Genomic DNA, 21042 nt, shown 5'->3' on the forward strand with positions numbered 1-21042 from the left:
CTAATACAAAGGCTTTGGAACGACAGGAAAGATTAGGTAATACCCAAGCTAAATATCCAAATTACAAAATCGGTCAGTGGGTTATGCTTTCAACTCCTTACATAGCGAAAGGAAAAACGAAGAAATTTGTAACAAATTACAGAGGTCCTTACCAAATTATTGAGATCACGTCACCAGTCAACGTTAAATTGCAACTGCCCACCCGAACTACCATTGTCCATGCAAGTCGTTTAAAACCTTTTAAGGGCGCTCCAGATGTAATTCCTTCAACAATAGTGTCTGCTTTTCCGAAGGGTGGAGGAAATTCCCGTAAAGGAAAAAGAGTGGCCACGCCAGCACAACATACAGACATGGCACCATACAATCTTCGTTCAAGGGTGCGAATGTCCTAGTTGAATCTTAGTAGACTGTAGTATACATATGTAAATAATTAATAAATGATAATGGTTTATTTTTTAAGAAAAAAAAGTTGAACGTAGAAACAGGTAGATCTTGTAGTTAACAATGTATTTCCTCTTTTCTTTATTGTTGTTTTTACTAGGTTCGTAGGTCTATAACCATGTTTGCTTTTTTCAGAAAACGCCATGCAAGCATTTCCTACACAAAACCTGTCCTATCTCAATGACTCCCTTGACAGTTCCCTTCTGAAGTCATAAACTCACAGCAAGGCAAAATTGATGCCAATGTTATGATGCAACATGTCTTAAAATTAAAAGGTGAACGCAAAACTAAAATTATAATGCTAGGAACGGGTATATCTGGAACCTTTGTGTTGGTGTTTCTGCTTTGTACAGTTTTCTTTTATTTAAGACGAAAAACTAAGACAAATAATAATATACCACTTCATCAAATCCCTGTTAACTGGATACCACACTCTTAACTGGTGTACTTCAGTAGTTACTTTTGAGCATTAGTGTATTAATTTTGAACTTCATTCTTTACTAAACAGTCTCTTGTTAAAATAAACAATACTGTAGAGTAGATATTCTTAAATTAGTATAGGGTAGATTAAACAGCTGTTGCTCTGTAATTTTCTAAGTGCAAAACCTATTTTTTGTTTATTCATTGTCATCAAGATTTGTCACACTTATTACAACCATTTACGTAAGAACTATGTGATTCATGACCGTACAGTGCTTTTGTAAAGTGACACAGTATTTTCCACATACTTAATGTGAAGCGTGTGTAATCTTCTAAGTCGAGAGTTTTCAGTGTTTGTGCTTTTGCCGTGTGAAGAGTGGAGGAATGTTGAGTGGTAAATTCGAGGGCGAATTTCTCCGAAGGGTGGAGGAATGTTGAGTGTAACTTAAGTAAATAAATTAGTGAAATCAAAGTGAACTAGAAATTAGAATATAAATGGAAAACTTGGTTTAGCTTAGAGAGTTACATACTGGCATTCAGCGGGCAGAACAGAAGAGACAATGACCATATGAAGTCAGCAAGTTCCACATAAGCGGGCGCTGTCGATTCAGCCGTCAGGGCATCGCCCGACCGGCTCACGTGTTTCTCAGTTGTCGCATGTGAGCAAAGGCCCTCGCCTACATTCCAAGAGCCAATGACCGACGTTAAGAAGATTCTTCGAGAAGCTTTTCAACGTGACGGAAGAGGCAATGACCGGCTCACGTGTTTCTCAGTCGTCACATGCGATCAGAGGCCCCCACCTACATTCCAAGAGCCAATGACCGAGGTCAAGAAGATTCTTCGAGAAGCTTTTCAACGTGACAGAAGAGGCAATGGCCGTGAAGTCGTTCACCTCCAGTAAACTGAAGTGAATAAATACACGAGACGCGGTGGGCCCGACAGAGGAAGACAGATGAAGACAGATGAAGACTGATGAAGACAGACGGAGACGAAGACGAGAGACGAAGGAAGAAAAGAAGAGCAGCAGTAGTTTTCAGTCAGTTTCGGTGCTGAAGACCGTCATGCAAGAAGAGACTGCTTCATGCACAGACGCACCAAGTCCGCCGCTGTAATGGAATAGCAAGCAGCAGCCGCGGCGCCAGAAGACAGAAGTTAAAAGGTATTTGCAGTCTGATTTTTACATACCCGGGTGACTCGTGAGGACGGGAAGGAGACGGCCTCACATCAGTAGTTACCTGTGAGCTGGGATGAAGACCTGACAGCCGAAGACTGGCAAGCGGGAGTCCGTGGTTCGAGTTCGGGACACTGGCCTTCCCCCGCCGCGCCGCTCCGCTGGTCGACGCACAACACACGCGGCCGCTTAGAGAAGAGAAACACTGGGACGCCACACCCAAGGTATCATCACGACTTCGCTCGCAATAGTTAAACCGGCCACCTCGCGCTGCGCGTCTCCCGTCAGCTGGGCGAGACGGCGACACGAGATACACACCGCTACGCGTAATCAGACGCCGCCGCCGCCACTGCCGCTGGCGCAGCAGAAGACTTCACAAACGACACAGCCGCCGCTCTCCGAACCAGAACATCCCGTAAGATACATTTGTATAAATCTTCAATAAAAGTTATCTTATGTAAAAATGATGTTTCATTCGACCTCATACCCGAGCCAAGGAAGAACCCACCCTGCCCACATGTTGTTAAGAGAGAAAAGTTAATTTATTTAATATTTTCACCCTGACAGAATGCTTTAGAATGCTCATCCTGACAATTAACAGCATCAAAAGAGAAAACACAGTTACATTGAGTGACAGAAGTGTCACATTTAGTAACACAACTGTTACATTTGATGTCAGAAGCCGTTATAGTTGTTACATTATTTTTAAATACTACAGTAACTGTGTGAAAATGCCAGTATACAAAATAAATAAAAATTTAGCCAACAAATGCAAAAGGTCAAATGGCAAATAGAAGAGTATTTTATTTTTGTAGGCTAAATACTGTTGTTGATGAACGTGATATGTATTCAATTAACGCTAATAAAATTCGAATGTATGAATCAAATTTTAGTTGATTTCCATACCAGCAGTGATTAAAAATAAGAAGATGTTATTTTTTAGAACAGAATTATTATTCAATATTTGTTAATTAACGTTCTGATTTTCTGAATATTTTGTAATTTGAATTAAACAACAATTATGTGATTACAAGATCGGAACCAGAAAGTTTACAAATTTGGAAATTTGTGGTAAAGACTTATGGGATCAAACAGCTGAGGTCATCGGTCCCTAAGCTTATGCCCTACTTAATCTAACTTAAACTAACTTACGCTAAGAACAACACACACAAACCCATGCCCGGGGGAGGGCTCTGAACCTCCGACGGGGGAAGCCGCGCGGACCGTTGCAACGCGCCTCAGACCTAGCGGCTACAGCGGGCGCAACTTTACAAGAATGAGTATTCAACGCTACGCGCTCAGCTAACGGGGGAAATGTTGATAGGTTTTGTGTGTTTGATACTTAACAGCAGTCATAAATCTCCAAAAACAACTTCTTCAAGTGCTTTTAAGAGACGCATATATTTATTTAAGACCGACCTCCGGTCACTGACGTTCAAATCTAATTAGTCTGACGTATAGCGAAATGGGCAGAGCAGAGCACAACGTCCGTTGTAACGTTGTTGCCAGCTGTGCACATTGCACATCATGAAAAAAGAGTTTTGTATCCCGCCTGGAAGGCGGCGCGTGGGTTTGCTCCTGAAAACTGAAGGGTAGGACGAATGTAGGAAGCTAGGAGGAGCAGGTGATGTAGAACACTTCGTACTGCAATTAAAAGTGGTTTTACTTAACTTTGGCTGAGATGAGCACGTAGGTGCAAAGCTGTACATAAAGTTACAAAGGCAACATCTGTAGTGGCTCGCCCACTATGAAATAGAAACAATGTAGCTTAGTCGTCTACTCGGAATCAAATGGGCTGAATCTGGAGCGGCCCTCGTAGAGCTGCACGGCGCCGGCTAGAGGGCGCTGTCGTCGGTGTCGGTGTCGTAGTGCCAACCTAGAAGAGCGCACCTACATTGTGGCATCGTAGCTAGCTACCACAAAGAGGTTCTTATCTCGTCTGACAGCTGTCGACCTCGCAGATAAGCTACAAGATGAACTTTCGCGTTGTTTTTCTGTCACCCCATCCTTCTATCGCCGTAGTTTGACGTCATAACATCCCACATTGGCAGTTACAAGTAACAAGATTTATCACTCACTTCATTTTGTGTACTATGTTGTGTCACGTGCGTCATTCTTGCTAAAGGCGATAATAAACACTTTACTGACGATTATGTGCAACAGTCTTATTGGTTCATTTAGTTGCTCATTAATACTAGAGACAACCAGGCGTAGGTATTTTAGTACAGTCCATAAGGGAGAGGAGCAGACAGCGACAAGAGTTCGAAGAGAAAGCCCTGCTATAACATGCCTGAGAACGTGAGTGTTACATTTTCTCATTTGTATTCTCAAACAGATGCACATTCGTTGGTTCCTGCACACACCGTAATTCTTCCTACACCGTTTTCTGTGTATCCGTATCTACAGTTACCGAAAGTGGAATCAGTAACTGAAGCAAAATTTGTAAAAAACTTTGGCGTATTGGTCAGCGTCATTGTAAAGTACTAAAACAACTAAACCGCCGACGTTTCTACCGACTTGCCGCGGTCGTCTTCTGGGCGGTTCACTCTAAAGATGACCGTAGTAGGTTGGTTGAAACATCGGCAGTTTAGTTATTTCGGTAGTTTACAGTGAAGCGGTCCAGTACCCGAAATGATTTGATCCAGCATGACATCGGTCCTGGGAGCCTACGAACTTGTAATCCATTGTACTCAGAAAGTATCTAGTTAAAAACTTAGCTATAATCTGGTTAATGGCGCATGCCAAAATATTACCCAGAAGTAATCAGTGCATAGCTGCAGAGTTTGGATAAAAAATAAGGAAAGACCGTGAGAAATGGACGATTGACTGCAACTGCAGATGTTGTCTAGGTCTGCAGGTTACACTGTGTTATTTGACGAGGAAAGGTGTTGTTGTTGTTGTGGTCTTCAGTCCTGAGACTGGTTTGATGCAGCTCTCCATGCTACTCTATCCTGTGCAAGCTCCTTCATCTCCCAGTACCTACTGCAACCTACATCCTTCTGAATCTGCTTAGTGTATTCATCTCTTGGTCTCCCTCTACGATTTTTACCCTCCACGCTTCCCTCCAATACTAAATTGGTGATCCCTTGATGCCTCAGAACATGTCCTACCAACCGATCCCTTCTTCTGGTCAAGTTGTGCCACAAACTTCTCTTCTCCCCAATCCTATTCAATACTTCCTCATTAGTTATGTGATCTACCCATCTAATCTTCAGCATTCTTCTGTAGCACCACATTTCGAAAGCTTCTATTCTCTTCTTGTCCAAACTATTTATCGTCGATGTTTCACTTCCGTACATGGCTACACTCCATACGAATACTTTCAGAAATGACTTCCTGACACTTAAATCTATAATGGATGTTAACAAATTTCTCTTCTTCAGAAACGCTTTCCTTGACATTGCCAGCCTACATTTTATATCCTCTCTACTTCGACCATCATCAGTTATTTTGCTCCCCAAATAGCAAAACTCCTTTACTACTTTAAGTGCCTCATTTCCTAATCTAATTCCCTCAGCATCACCCGACTTAATTAGACTACATTCCATTATCCTTGTTTTGCTTTTGTTGATGTTCATCTTATATCCTCCTTTCAAGACACTGTCCATTCCATTCAACTGCTCTTCCAAGTCCTTTGCTGTCTCTGACAGAATTACAATGTCATCGGCGAACCTCAAAGTTTTTATTTCTTCTCCATGAATTTTAATACCTACTCCGAATTTTTCTTTTGTTTCCTTTACTGCTTGCTCAATATACAGATTGAACAACATCGGGGAGAGGCTACAACCCTGTCTTACTCCCTTCCCAACCACTGCTTCCCTTTCATGTCCCTCGACTCTTATAACTGCCATCTGGTTTCTGTACAAATTGTAAATAGCCTTTCGCTCCCTGTATTTTACCCCTGCCACCTTTAGAATTTGAAAGAGAGTATTCCAGTCAACATTGTCAAGAGCTTTCTCTAAGTCTACAAATGCTAGAAACGTAGCTTTGCCTTTCCTTAATCTTTCTTCTAAGATAAGTCGTAAGGTCAGTATTGCCTCACGTGTTCCAGTGTTTCTACGGAATCCAAACTGATCTTCCCCGAGGTTGGCTTCTACTAGTTTTTCCATTCGTCTGTAAAGAATTCGTGTTAGTATTTTGCAGCTGTGACTTATTAAGCTGATAGTTCGGTAATTTTCACATCTGTTAACACCTGCTTTCTTTGGGATTGGAATTATTATATTCTTCTTGAAGTCTGAGGGTATTTCGCCTGTTTCATACATCTTGCTCACCAGATGGTAGAGTTTTGTCAGGACTGGCTCTCCCACAGCCGTCAGTAGTTCCAATGGAATATTGTCTACTCCGGGGGCCTTGTTTCGACTCAGGTCTTTCAGTGCTCTGTCAAACTCTTCACGCAGTATCATATCTCCCACTTCATCTTCATCTACATCCTCTTCCATTTCCATAATATTGTCCTCAAGTACATCGCCCTTGTATAGACCCTCTATATACTCCTTCCACCTTTCTGCTTTCCCTTCTTTGCTTAGAACTGGGTTTCCATCTGAGTTCTTGATATTCATACAAGTCGTTCTCTTATCTCCAAAGGTCTCTTTAATTTTCCTGTAGGCGGTATCTATCTTACCCCTAGTGAGATAGGCCTCTACATCCTTACATTTGTCCTCTAGCCATCCCTGCTTAGCCATTTTGCACTTCCTGTCGATCTCATTTTTGAGACGTTTGTATTCCTTTTTGCCTGTTTCACTTACTGCATTTTTATATTTTCTCCTTTCATCAATTAAATTCAATATTTCTTCTGTTACCCAAGGATTTCTATTAGCCCTCGTCTTTTTACCTACTTGATCCTCTGCTGCCTTCACTACTTCATCCCTCAAAGCTACCCATTCTTCTTCTACTGTATTTCTTTCCCCCATTCCTGTCAATTGCTCCCTTATGCTCTCCCTGAATCTCTGTACAACCTCTGGTTCTTTTAGTTTATCCAGGTCCCATCTCCTTAAATTCCCACCTTTTTGCAGTTTCTTCAGTTTTAATCTACAGGTCATAACCAATAGATTGTGGTCAGAGTCCACATCTGCCCCTGGAAATGTCTTACAATTTAAAACCTGGTTCCTAAATCTCTGTCTTACCGTTATATAATCTATCTGATACCTTTTAGTATCTCCAGGGTTCTTCCATGTATACAACCTTCTTTCATGATTCTTAAACCAAGTGTTAGTTATGATTATGTTGTGCTCTGTGCAAAATTCGACCAGGCGGCTTCCTCTTTCATTTCTGTCCCCCAATCCATATTCACCTACTATGTTTCCTTCTCTCCCTTTTCCTACACTCGAATTCCAGTCACCCATGACTATTAAATTTTCGTCTCCCTTCACAACCTGAATAATTTCTTTTATTTCATTATACATTTCTTCAATTTCTTCGTCATCTGCAGAGCTAGTTGGCATATAAACTTGTACTACTGTAGTAGGTGTGGGCTTCGTATCTATCTTGGCCACAATAATGCGTTCACTATGCTGTTTGTAGTAGCTTATCCGCATTCCTATTTTCCTATTCATTATTAAACCTACTCCTGCATTACCCCTATTTGATTTTGTGTTTATAACCCTGTAGTCACCTGACCAGAAGTCTTGTTCCTCCTGCCACCGAACTTCACTAATTCCCACTATATCTAACTTCAACCTATCCATTTCCCTTTTTAAATTTTCTAACCTACCTGCCCGATTGAGGGATCTGACATTCCACGCTCCGATCCGTAGAACGCCAGTTTTCTTTCTCCTGATAACGACATCCTCTTGAGTAGTCCCCGCCCGGAGATCCGAATGGGGGACTATTTTACCTCCGGAATATTTTACCCAAGAGGACGCCATCATCATGTAATCATACAGTAAAGCTGCATGCCCTCGGGAAAAATTACGGCTGTAGTTTCCCCTTGCTTTCAGCCGTTCGCAGTACCAGCACAGCAAGGCCGTTTTGGTTATTGTTACAAGGCCAGATCAGTTAATCATCCAGACTGTTGCCCTTGCAACTACTGAAAAGGCTGCTGCCCCTCTTCAGGAACCACACGTTTGTCTGACCTTTCAACAGATACCCCTCCCCGTTGTGGTTGCACCTACGGTACGGCTATCTGTATCGCTGAGGCACGCAAGCCTCCCCACCAACGGCAAGGTCCATGGTTCATGGGGGGGGGGGGGGGGGGCGAGGAAAGGTACCTCTGCAAAATCCTCAATACGTTGCAAGCGTGGTTCGTGGTCGGAACAGTATTCTGCGTAGTCGTGAGTGCGTTGTATCAGAGATAAGTCAATTCGAACGTAGGAAAATTGTTGATGAACCGTAACGAAGAATTACAGACAGGGAAAGCGGAGAAATACCATCCGCTAAGTCACAATGCGGATTGAATTGTGTGTTGAGTGATCTTCACGGACGGTCACTGAAGGGGTCCGTGAGGACAGCAGCAAAAGTCACTGGAGAACTGAATGTCGTACTCGTGAACCATGTCAGCGCAAAAAGAGGACGAAGGGAGCTCGATAAGCAGGGAATTGTATGCGAGCTGGTATTCTAAAACCACGTATCAGTGTTGCAAAAGCCCGAAAATGGAAAGCGTGGCGCCAAAGCGGTAAAAGCGGGACTAAGGAGCAATGGAAGAAAGTCATTTAGACCTATGTCTTTTGTTTCAGTCTGATTCCAACTTCTGGCCGACTTTACGACCCGAGATTGAAAAACGGTGGAAAGTCATATCGTGACATTAATTGTCCCCCAAAGCTACTCTGCAAGGTCACATTGCTGCAAAGGATTATGTGACTCAAAGGCGCAATGGTTCAAAATGGTTCAAATGGCTCTGAGCACTATGGGACTTAACTACTAAGGTCATCAGTCCCCTAGAACTTAGAACTACTTAACCCTAACTAACCTAAGGACATCACACACATCCATGCCCGAAGCAGGATTCGAACCTGCGACCGTAGCGGTCACGCGGTTCCAAACTGAAGCGCTTAGAACCGCACGGCCAAGGCACAATGTTTGTTCTTTAATGGTGTTGCTGTGCTGCAAGACACGAAGGGCCGTGTTTACACAGATCGCACCGACTAGTACTGCTTTTGTGAGCACAAGGATGAATTGTCGTCTCTCTCTCGGCCATCACAGACACCAGATGTTAAAGTTATTGACTCTTCCTGGTGTACTTTGGAGGAAAAGCTGAATGATCGGGAGGAATGATAGAAGGCCCTTTGAAAACCGTGTATTTATTCATTCCGAAATAACTGGAGGCTCTTTTGAATGCTAATGGTTTTCTTCCACCTTATTAGACATGTTAATGTGTATTACGTGTTTCGATATTTTTATCTTATCCCCTGTACACAAACCTGATGCCCGCGATTGATGATACGTAGAATTTCCTACGCACAATCACACATGACTCCTACAATGTAGTTGTAGAGCTCTACTTTACAGGAAATCGCAGGATGACTTTTTCATACCAAACAGAATTACAGTATTTATTTGAGATTTTATGTACCTTTTATTATACAATGTTAAATTAACAATTATAGACTTAATTTCTGTCTTATGAACTATCATTACGTAAATTACATAATATTTATCACAGATACGGATTCCGCATGGTGCCTGTTCTTACGGACATGTGGCTGACACGTTCTTAAGACGAATATTGATAATGTCCTCATGGAATTGTAAACGCAGTCATTGCCTCGTTTTGTGGAATTTCTTTAATTCCTCCATGGTTAATTATGAACACTGGTCTAAGTTGTCTGGAGTCTCTATTACGTTCAGTATCAGATGTACACTCCTGGAAATTGAAATAAGAACACCGTGAGTTCATTGTCCCAGGAAGGGGAAACTTTATTGACGCATTCCTGGGGTCAGATACATGATCACACTGACAGAACCACAGGCACATAGACACAGGCAACAGAGCATGCACAATGTCGGCACTAGTACAGTGTATATCCACCTTTAGCAGCAATGCAGGCTGCTATTCTCCCATGGAGACGATCGTAGAGATGCTGGATGTAGTCCTGTGGAACGGCTTGCCATGCCATTTCCACCTGGCGCCTCAGTTGGACCAGCGTTCGTGCTGGACGTGCAGACTGCTTGAGACGACGCTTCATCCAGTCCCAAACATGCTCAATGGGGGACAGATCCGGAGATCTTGCTGGCCAGGGTAGTTGACTTACACCTTCTAGAGCACGTTGGGTGGCACGGGATATTTGCGGACGTGCATTGCCCTGTTGGAACAGCAAGTTCCCTTGCCGGTCTAGGAATGGTAGAACGATGGGTTCGATGACGGTTTGGATGTGCTGTGCACTATTCAGTGTCCCCTCGACGATCACCAGTGGTGTACGGCCAGTGTAGGAGATCGCGCCCCACACCATGATGCCGGGTGTTGGCCCTGTGTGCCTCGGTCGTATGCAGTCCTGATTGTGTGGCGCTCACCTGCACGGCGCCAAACACGCATACGACCATCATTGGCACCAAGGCAGAAGCGACTCTCATCGCTGAAGACGACACGTCTCCATTCGTCCCTCCATTCACGCCTGTCGCGACACCACTGGAGGCGGGCTGCACGATGTTGGGGCGTGAGCGGAAGACGGCCTAACGGTGTGCGGGACCGTAGCCCAGCTTCATGGAGACGGTTGCGAATGGTCCTCGCCGATACCCCAGGAGCAACAGTGTCCCTAATTTGCTGGGAAGTGGCGGTGCGGTCCCCTACGGCACTGCGTAGGATCCTACGGTCTTGGCGTGCATCCGTGCGTCGCTGCGGTCCGGTCCCAGGTCGACGGGCACGTGCACCTTCCGCCGACCACTGGCGACAACATCGATGTACTGTGGAGACCTCACGCCCCACGTGTTGAGCAATTCGGCGGTACGTCCACCCGGCCTCCCGCATGCCCACTATACGCCCTCGCTCAAAGTCCGTCAACTGCACATACGGTTCACGTCCACGCTGTCGCGGCATGCTACCAGTGTTAAAGACTGCGATGGAGCTCCGTATGCCACGGCAAACTGGCTGACACTGACGGCGGCGGTGCACAAATGCTGCGCAGCTAGCGCCATTCGACGGCCAACACCGCGGTTCCTGGTGTGTCCGCTGTGCCGTGCGTGTGATCATTGCTTGTACAGCCCTCTCGCAGTGTCCGGAGCAAGTATGGTGGGTCTGACACACCGGTGTCAATGTGTTCTTTTTTCCATTTCCAGGAGTGTACGTGTGTGGTTGTTCTCTCACTTAGGTATATGTACTCAGAAGAAAACCAATACTTCTTCGTTCCATCAGATGACTTCTGAGAAAGCCTGCTATGGATATTGAAAGATACCGAGGGCACGTCTCTCGGTAACACCTTCCGCGGTTCTCCGTTAGGGAGCAGCAGGGATGAACAAAGAGCCTTTAAAGGGCTGCATGTGGATCGGTTCATGGTCTCGTTAGCTCCTGTCAATGGAAGAGCTAGTGGATCTTGTGGGACAGTGGAGGAACTGTTCGCATATGAAGTGGATGCCATGAGACTGACACAGTGTTATCTCGGATGTAAGTTCGGTGGCAGCAGGTATAGTAGATGTTTAGAGGGTTACCTGCAAGTGAAATGTTCTAATAATGGTTGGAGCATAAACTGATCATTGGCGTGAATGCGTTGCGCATGCCGGGCCAGCTAGTTCTCTGTCGAGATTTGGAGTTGTGTATGCAGTTAAATGTGCTATCCGTTCTATCCAAAGCCGGCCGGTGTCACCGAGCGGTTCAAGGCGCTACAGTCTGGAATCGTGCGACCGCTATGGTCGCAGGTTCGAATCCTGCCTCGAGCATGGATGTCTGTGATGTCCTTAGGTTAGTTAGGTTTAAGTAGTTCTAATTTCTAGGGGACTGATGACCTCCGATGTTAAGTCCCATAATGCTCAGAGCCATCTGAACCATCATCATTCTATCCAAAGGTCAACAGACTCAACAACATGTGCCATTTGATAATCTAGTTAGGTTTCGCCGTATTGCTTTTGGATTTTCATTGTAGCAGAAGTAGGGATACGGCAAAATAACAGTGACTTCACAGTTCGATAAGCAAACATTTGTCAGCTTTTGGAATTATGTGTGCCATCGGTTAATTTTGTTTAATAGCGTGACGGTGTTTGAAAAGTTCGTTCGCGTATATATAGTGAATGGTACATTGCGTGATCAGACAATTCCTCAATCATTCAGTATTTTCTATTGAATGAATACCATTAATTTTTGTGCACTCATGCTTATTTTTATAGGTGCAGTGTTTTTAAAATCGTGTATGAACAGACAGCTTTATTCTTGCTAATTCCTTCAAAAAATGTTTTCAAAGCAAATATATATTTAATAGCTCTGCTCTTGGCAAAGGTCAGTGATCTGTTATCATTGGAAAGAGAGACTTTTGCTGACCTGTGATTAATGCCACAGAAGATGCCTTTCTAACCGTGTCATGAGAAAGTTGTTCTAAACTTTTAATGCTTGATATTCTGTCCAAGTACTGTTAAAAACCTTGTTTATTCTAGTCATAGTTGAGAGTAGAATTTTGTTCAACAGTTCGGTATTTTGAGATCTGTTATAACATTGTTACCCGATTTTCAGGACACATTACCCAAGCATTCGTCCCTCGTGTTTCAGAATGTAAAGGATTTATCTGCTTATTTCATTTTTAAGATATGTATTATAGTTGTGTCGTACGTGTGTTTTATATCACTAAAGAGAGATACCCTCCGGTTGAGAAAGGAACATTTTGGAAGGTCGGATAAGGTAGTTATCTTTGAAGCTGTTGTGAGATGCTGTGCTCCATAAAGGGATTGTATCTATTTTAATAATTTAACTGTATATATTTTAAAGAAATTTCGTCGTTACCATTTATGAGCATTATTACTATTTTTCAAATTTTTAAGCTCTGTGGTTGTATTAGAGTAGTTTTGTAAAATATAATTACGTGAAAACAAATTGTACATGTTTATTTCTCGTTATGTGCGCTACCGCTACTAAATTGAGTGTTCTTTCTTGCGGCAGTTTTGAGATAGGTCAATGGTAGCAAACAAATTTGAGCGTAGCGGATGGGCATATGCTCAGACCTGTGTAAATGAACTCTTATATTGTTCCTGGGCACGGCTTTTTCTTTGTTGTGTTGGGATGACGTGTGCCCGTTGCGCTGTAATGGAGGTGCCTTGTTTGAAAATGACCTGTTTGATGTACGAGCTTCAGGCTCTTGGCCGGCCGGAGTGGCCGTGCGGTTCTAGGCGCTACACTCCTTAGATTAGTTAGGTTTAATTAGTTCTAAGTTCTAGGCGACTGATGACCTCAGAAGTTAAGTCGCATAGTGCTCAGAGCCATTTGAACCATTTTTGAAGCCCTCAGGTTCTTGGAGCACCAACAGAAGGGACAGTACCTTATACTGGGTGATCAAAAAGTCAGTATAAATTTGAAAAATGAAAAAATCATGGAATAATGTAGATAGAGAGGTAGAAATTGACACACATGCTTGGAATGACATGGGGTTTTATTAGAACCAAAAAACTACAAAAGTTCAAAAAATGTCCGACAGATGGCGCTTCATCTGATCAAAATAGCAATAATTAGCATAACAAAGTAAGACAAAGCAAAGATGATGTTCTTTACAGGAAATGCTCGACATGTCCAACATCATTCCTCAACAATAGCTGTAGTCGGGGAATAATCTTGTGAACAGCACTGTAAAGCATGTCCGGAGTTTTGGTGAGGCATTGGCGTCGGATGTTGTCTTTCAGTGTCCCTAGAGATGTTGGTCGAGCACGATACACTTGCGACTTCAGTTAACCCCAAGGCCAATAATCGCACGGACTGAGGTCTGGGGACCTGGGAGGCCAAGCGTGACGAAAGTGGCGGCTGAGCACACGATCACCACCAAACGACGCGCGCAAGAGATCTTTCACGCGTCTAGCAATATGTAGTGGTTCTAATAAAACCCCATGTCATTCCAAGCATGTGTGTCAATTTTTACCTCTCTATCTACATTATTCCGTGGTTTATTAAGTTTTCAAATTTATGCTGACTTTTTGATCACCCGGTACTTTTAGACTTATACAGTTCTTGCAGGGCCTCTTACACTATCCCATCCTCACCGCCGTAAACACTATAGGAAAGGTGAGTACCAGCTGCACTGCTTCGGCTAAGCTGTTAGGTGGCGTGTATGAGAGTGTTGATATTTTGGAACAAGTTGGGCCTTCGCGCTCCCAGCTATATGTATCAAGCCACTGAAATGTTTTGAGTACCGATGTCACCTCGCGTTCTCAGATTCAACAACTCCAGAGTTATTTAACTTCATTATATTAAATTGGAAAGGGAAGTCGGATATTCGAGAATTACTTTGGAGCACGGTTTCCAAGAGTAGTGTCCAGTAAACCTAAATTTCGCAAAGTTGTACTTATTATCAATAATAGGCAAGTATCAACATACTTCTTTATATAATAAATTCGTGTCTGAAGCTGTTGGAAACGCTGGTTCTGTAGGTTACTTTTGGAAGAGTATATTGCAAGAAAAAATTGCGATTCACATGAGAGAGTACACTATCAGCAAATACTTATTTACGATGCAAGGTGGTCAGGAAAAGTATTCGTGTAGCTAGAATTACATTATGTGGCAATTTATCAGAACGTTTAACAGTTTCTCAAAGGAATACGCTCACGGGATCGCTCACACGTTGTGTTTTGCAATAGACCAACGTCTTTTGCTGATTTATATAAAGAAGAAAATATTAAGTTTGCGAATCAGCATCGAAGCTCGCAGTTAGCGATCGAGAAGCAAGAAATTTGCGGAAACGTGGTGTCGGCTGTTTCTGCACGAAAACTTCGTGATGATACTGTGTGTTTTAGTTGCTGTAAATCTGGTCGTGTAGTCAGAGACTACCCATAACTTCCTGAAGCTTTTTGAAGCAAATGATGCCATGATCTGATGGCGCGACATGGCATGAGACTGGCCACGAACCACAGTTTCATTGTCGGAAAATTAATTTGTTACATGGTAGTTCGTTACCTCTTGTATCCTCATTTTTGAACTCCGAACCAGTCTGTGCCTTGTTTTCTCCCTGCAGTTCGGTTTCTTTGTTAGACAGTGGGTATTACTTTCGGTATCGAGGTGTGGGAGAATCTGGACCGTTAAATCATGTGGAGGAAATGTGCTTTATGGCCAATAGTAGCTTGTTACTGGTAGCTACATGGTGTTGGCCGAAATAAATATTGAGAACTTTCGTAGCCCCTCCAGTTTCTGTTTCTTAAAGGATTAACCACCTGAGTAATTTTTGGATGTGACTTTTTAAGCAAAGCAGGGTGCCTGTTGAATTATTCTGATGAGATTTATTTCTTTAAATTATAGGAGTGAGTGATATTGCCTTCTGCTAACATGATGCTCACCAGACGTTTCGTACAGTTAATGGTGAGGCTAATAATTTTAATCTGAATAATTTAAGTAAACGACAAGCTAAAAGATTACTTCAAATTCTAGATCAATTTCTAGAAGTTTTAACAAATGGTTCAAATGGCTCTGAGCACTATGCGACTTAACTTCTGAGGTTATCAGTCGCCTAGAACTTAGAACAAATTCAACCTAACTAACCTAAGGACATCACACACATCCATGCCCGAGGCAGGATTCGAACCTGCAACCGTAGCGGTTGCTCGGTTCCAGACTGTAGCGCCAGAACCGCACGGCCACTACGGCCGGCCAAGTTTTAACAGACAGACTTGGAGAAACTAATAAAATTCAGTACCGCATTCGTTTAACAGATCACATACTTGTTAGACAAACCCGTTGTTGTTTGTTACTTCCCAAGATGGAGTAGTTGTGGAAGACAGTCGACCAGCTTCTGGAGGTTGGTTTGATTAGATCTTCGATATCTCCTTAGGCGTCGCCCATTTTGTTACTTCCTAAATCAGGTGGGGCAGATTATCGTCCCAGATTGGACAATCGTGCCTTAAACGGCACAGTCGTTTTAGAATCAGTACCGTTTTCACCAAGCTTGTTCTCAGATTCCGTTTGCAAATGAGTTTAAACGAACTACGACATTCTGTATGGACTGTAATCTCTTTGAAATTAATCACCTTCCCTTAGTGTTGGCCACTACAGCCGCTGCGCTGTCTAGGTTGTCACATGCAGTTTCCAATTCAAAAAGATTTATTCCACTATCGAATTTATTTGCCAAAGCACCTAATATCGGTTGGTTCCAATAATTTCTACACTATTTTTATGGTGGTCATTTGGGTTTCTCTAAGATAGTTCAAAAAATTAAGGGTTATCTGACTCGGGAGGGGTTTTACAAAGATGTTAGGAAACTAGTTGGTCAGTGTGAATTACGAAGGTAGCTTGGCCGAAACCCATCACGCATCGCGACTGTCGTGGTCTTCCAAGGAAATCAACCAAATGGGTAAGAAGTTAACCTATTACGTAGGACCTCTTGCCCCTACCAGAAACAGACATTGCTACGTATGTGTTACTGTGGGTGCTTCAGTAGACTTGTTTGGCTCATTGCTAGCACGTCATTTACAACGAATGTTACCATGCAACACATTACTAACATTTTCTCTAGCTTTGGGCCACTCAAGGTCAACTTTCCTTCCAGTTCTTTTGGGAAGTTTTACTTTTATCAAGCCATTTTTCTTGTTACTACTGTGCCCTATTTCCCCAAACAAATTTTGTTGAACAGATCAACTGGAATTTAAAAGCATCTTTGAAAGTTTACATTGCCGTAACCAATCACAATGGCGTAGTTCAGTCATTTGGTTTGTTTTCGTATTTAACAGCGCAGTAATGAAATGTATAAGATCACTCTAGCTAAGCTCATGTTATGCTACCCTATCAATTAGCAGTTAGTAATTTGTGGACAATGGGCGACCTCTCACCTGAAAGGACAGACTCAGATACTATTAAAATTAAATGGAATGTCTCGTACCACATCACCTATCGCTAGTATCAGGGGCAGGCTAGGTCGTACAACCAATGTTGTAGTGACATTTCTCTTCGTGTTGGGGACTTGGTTTATGTTAAGGAACTCTGGATGTATAGTAAAGATGGACAGGAAATTATGGAAAAGATGACAACGCGTTTCATAGAACCATTCGAAATTGTACAAAACGTCGCACCAGTGGTTACTTGGTCCAGAACCCCAAACCCAAAGAATTTATCTGAGTTCATCTTAGTCAGCTAAGTTAAATAATAAAGGCGCTGGACGAGGTAGCCATTTGGTGGTTAGTATTCCTTGATTTTGTTTAAGCAGGGGAGGATGAGCCGGTCCACTATCGATACTGAAAAATGCCGAGACCGCGTCTCTTGGCAACGCCTTCCTCTGCATCCCACTAGCTGACAGAAGGGTCGAGGGGTGAGGCTTTAAGTCACTGCACGCAGATTGGCTCATGGTCTTGTCACCTCCTGCGAATGGAAGAGCTAGTGCGAATGGAAGAGCCAGTGTGTGTTACGGGACAGTGGTGGGCGAAGCTCTTCGCATGTGGAGCTGATGCTGCTTGGTTGGCACAGTGTTACATTGGATGGAAATTTGATGGGTCACCTGCAAGTGCAGTGCAGCTCGAGCTACGTTTGAAGCTTTAACTTACCACTGGCATCAAAATTCCGTGCTTGCTGCAGCAGCCAGTTCTCCCTCACGATTATGAGTTTTGTATGCACTGTTGATTTTCCGGTCCATTTTACGTAAAGGTCAATACACGCAGCACGCACATGTGTCGTTATTATTTAAAAGCATTGAGCGTGACAGTATCATATAGAGACTTCTGTGCACAAAGTGGCAAAGGTATCAAATCGGACTACGTAGAACGTAATGGTAAAGTGACCTTTCGCGGTAAGCTATTGGCCATTTTGCTTCCAAACAATGTGTGCTCAATTCTGATAGACAGATCTGAAACGTTAGAAGTCGCAAACCAGAGGGAAATGCATGATTCCAAAGGAGTCTGTATTACTGCAAATGGATTTGTTATGTTGTAGTTGTGGTCTTCAGTCCAAAGACTGTTTCGATGCAGTTCTCCATGCTACTCTATCCTGTGCAAGTCTCTTCATCTCCGTGTAATTACTGAAACCTATATTTCTCTGAATCTGATTACTGTATTCATCTTTTGGTCTCTGTCTACGATTTTTACCCCCTCCCCCCCCCCCCCCCCCCATGCTTCCCTACAGTATTAGATTACTATCCCTTGGGGCCTCAGAATGTATCCTACCAACCGATCCCTTCTTTTTGTAAGTTTGTACCACAAATTTCTCTTCTCCCCAATTCTATTCAGTACTTCTCATTAGTTACGTGATCTACACACCTAATCTTCAGCATTGTTCTATAGAAGCACATTTCAAAAACACATTTATTATAATGCAATTTATTGCATTTGTTATAAACTACATTATTAATCATTAATTATTACAAATTACATGGAGCAGGTACTCGTACGTCTATTCGCCAGTGCAACAAAAGAAGAAATGAAGACCCGAAGAGGAAGTCTACACTTTCACACTTTTAAAAATGAATAACGTTGGGATGTTAGCCTTTTCCGATTTTCGCTAAACACAATCTGTGAATTAAATAGTCTTCTGATTGGCATTAAATTTATCTTTGAAATTTACAAAAGAAGTAAAAATTTACATTCTCCTTGTAAGACATGCTTCAGTCTCTTCGTACCTAGGAGATCCAGACTAGGTACCGACTATCAGCGCTTGTATCCACTAAAAATTCACTACACTCACCTTGTAGCACTACACCTCTGCATACACTTTCCAAGCAATCGTTTTTATCGGGAACTCCGTCCGGCGGCTGAGAAATTCCCATTCGTGGCTAACGAACGTTTATCAAGACACTAACCAAATAGTTTCTTATTCCGACAGTGAAGCACCCAATCGACTACTACCCCGCATTCAAAGTACTGGCACTGTCTCTAAAATGTTTCGTACATCTATAACACATACAGCATTCGGGCAGTAAATGAAAATGCTTTGGACATGTAGAATATCTCTGTATCTCTTCAGCGTCAAAAGAAGTGGCAATCTGGTGTTCTTCCCTAGTCGACTGGCTCCAAATAATATCTGCAAAAGTGTCGTTTCTTTCTCTTCGCTGGCGTCTGGATGATTTCATCAAGAATGCCAAGCGGAAATTGGGCTCGTGTTGGTGAGGAAGTGCACGATAATCATCGGTGATGCTTCCGATTTCAGTGCTAAAAGTTTCTCATGTTACTTGCTGTTTAGATCTCCACATCGCTGTTTAGCGGACAAATCATGGCAGTGTTTCTAGCTCTTATTCAGGCGAAACTTCTCATGTATCATCTCCTGGATTTCTTGCAGCGTAGATTTCACCGGGTGCCCATTTCATTTTATTGGCGGCGTCGAAAATATCAAATTATTATGTCAAACCAAATCTCCTTTCAGCCGTCTAAATTTCCAAATTGACGTTTTATTGAGCAGCCGGTTTCGGCGGTATATTGCGCCATCTTCAGGCCCACTGCCAACACTTAGGAAGACCCCAGCTCTGGTCCAGTCAAAATATGGGTCAACATTCAATGACTGGTATCCGAGGATTTTTGAGACTGCGATCATTTCAATCATCACCTGACAAATGTTAGACAAATAACGTGGCGTAATATACTGCCGAAACTCGTTGATCAATAAAATAATAATTTTAAATTTAGACGGCTGAAAGGTGTTCTGTTCTGACATTCTCTACTGAACAGCCGAGGTCCCGCAACCATCCTTATAAAGATGGACATACAGAGAAAATATCAAAATGTCACAGTAGTAAGCTATCACCTCTTCTAGTTTTAGCGTGGCATTCCGGTCTGGCTGAATTTCTTCACTGTGTCACGTGGCTTCGTACCAGAGCATATGCAGGTACACTTAGTACTCTTCCGTCAGGTGATGTCATATGCTCTGCGGCTAGCAGGACGATTACTGAAGTGCGCGACGTTAGAGAAAGCAGGACATTTCTTGTCGTGTAGTCCTTAAACTGTCGTGTGGATGGAGGGTGGGCTTCGCAAAACCGGACGTCAGCGTGGGGTTGATAAGGACGACACAGAAAACAGCGACTACTGACAGGTACGTGCGTAATCGGAGCAGCCTGCTTCGAGGTCGGAGCACTGTCCTCAAAAGGCCTGCCCATCTTCTGAGTCGACATGTCCTCGTGGGAGTCGTACAGCTACAATAAAAGTTTCGAGACCTCATGTCATCTCTGCAACAACAGCAGTTCTCTCCGAAAGGTGGCAATGAAGAGAGATAGTGATGGAGCGAGCTTCAGATATAATTTTCTGTGTCATCGGTATTTTGATCCCAAAGGATTTGTTGAAATTCTAGGCAGTCCTTGGCATTCAAAGCACCCATTGCGTCGCCCTTTAGACATACAATACTGTTCCTAAACTAGGTGCGTATTTTCACTGAATTCCTTCTGAAACTCACAGAATGGCCATAACGTAACTTTATGTGTGTCATGGAATATACGTCAGGGAGGGCACTCGTCCACATTTTTGAGCATTCGCCTACATTTATCTCAGAGGCATTACACCACCGCTTCTCATTGGTTCTCTATGGAGCATAAAACTATTGTGTCTCTTCTCAAAGGTTTTTATAACCAACTAAACTCAGTTCGAAAAGTGTAACTTCCTAAGTCTAATATCATGCACGTTTAAACTTTCGTAAATACTGGATTTGTGAAGAAACTGATAATCAGATCACGCTGAGCCTCAAAACATTTGACACTGGTGTAGTTTTACTTAATCTGGCCAAGTTCTGTATTAGCATTTGAATTTTACATGAGATTACTGTCCGATCTCTCTGTTCACGCAGCACTGTCACCCTGACGCTGGCAAGCGACGGAGGAGATCAGTACCTCGCTCATCATGCCAGACATACCGATGAGCGCCTGCTTCCCCACACTCCGGCTCCGTCATGGCTCTACATCGTTTTCACGCCCAGATTTATTCTGTCAGGCTCAGTAACGCGGTTTTCATGAAACAGAGAAAGACAGTATGCATTAATCTACTGGACTATAACGTCCTCTAAT

General features: G+C 43.1%; 1 protein-coding gene across 2 annotated transcripts in view; it reads left to right on the forward strand.

Annotated features, from left to right (window-relative positions):
- Positions 1 to 4227: 4227 nt before the first annotated feature.
- LOC126475322 (solute carrier family 22 member 7-like) overlaps positions 4228 to 21042 on the forward strand; it is a 138365-nt gene continuing 121550 nt past the window's right edge. For both annotated transcript variants that reach the window (XM_050103107.1, XM_050103108.1), the window contains exon 1: positions 4228 to 4330. In XM_050103107.1, the coding sequence (XP_049959064.1) occupies positions 4319 to 4330 (12 nt within the window). In that variant the 5' untranslated portion in view covers positions 4228 to 4318. The remainder of the gene's footprint in view (positions 4331 to 21042) is intronic.

This window comes from Schistocerca serialis, chromosome 4 (assembly GCF_023864345.2).
Source record: "Schistocerca serialis cubense isolate TAMUIC-IGC-003099 chromosome 4, iqSchSeri2.2, whole genome shotgun sequence".
Lineage (NCBI taxonomy): Eukaryota > Metazoa > Arthropoda > Insecta > Orthoptera > Acrididae > Schistocerca > Schistocerca serialis.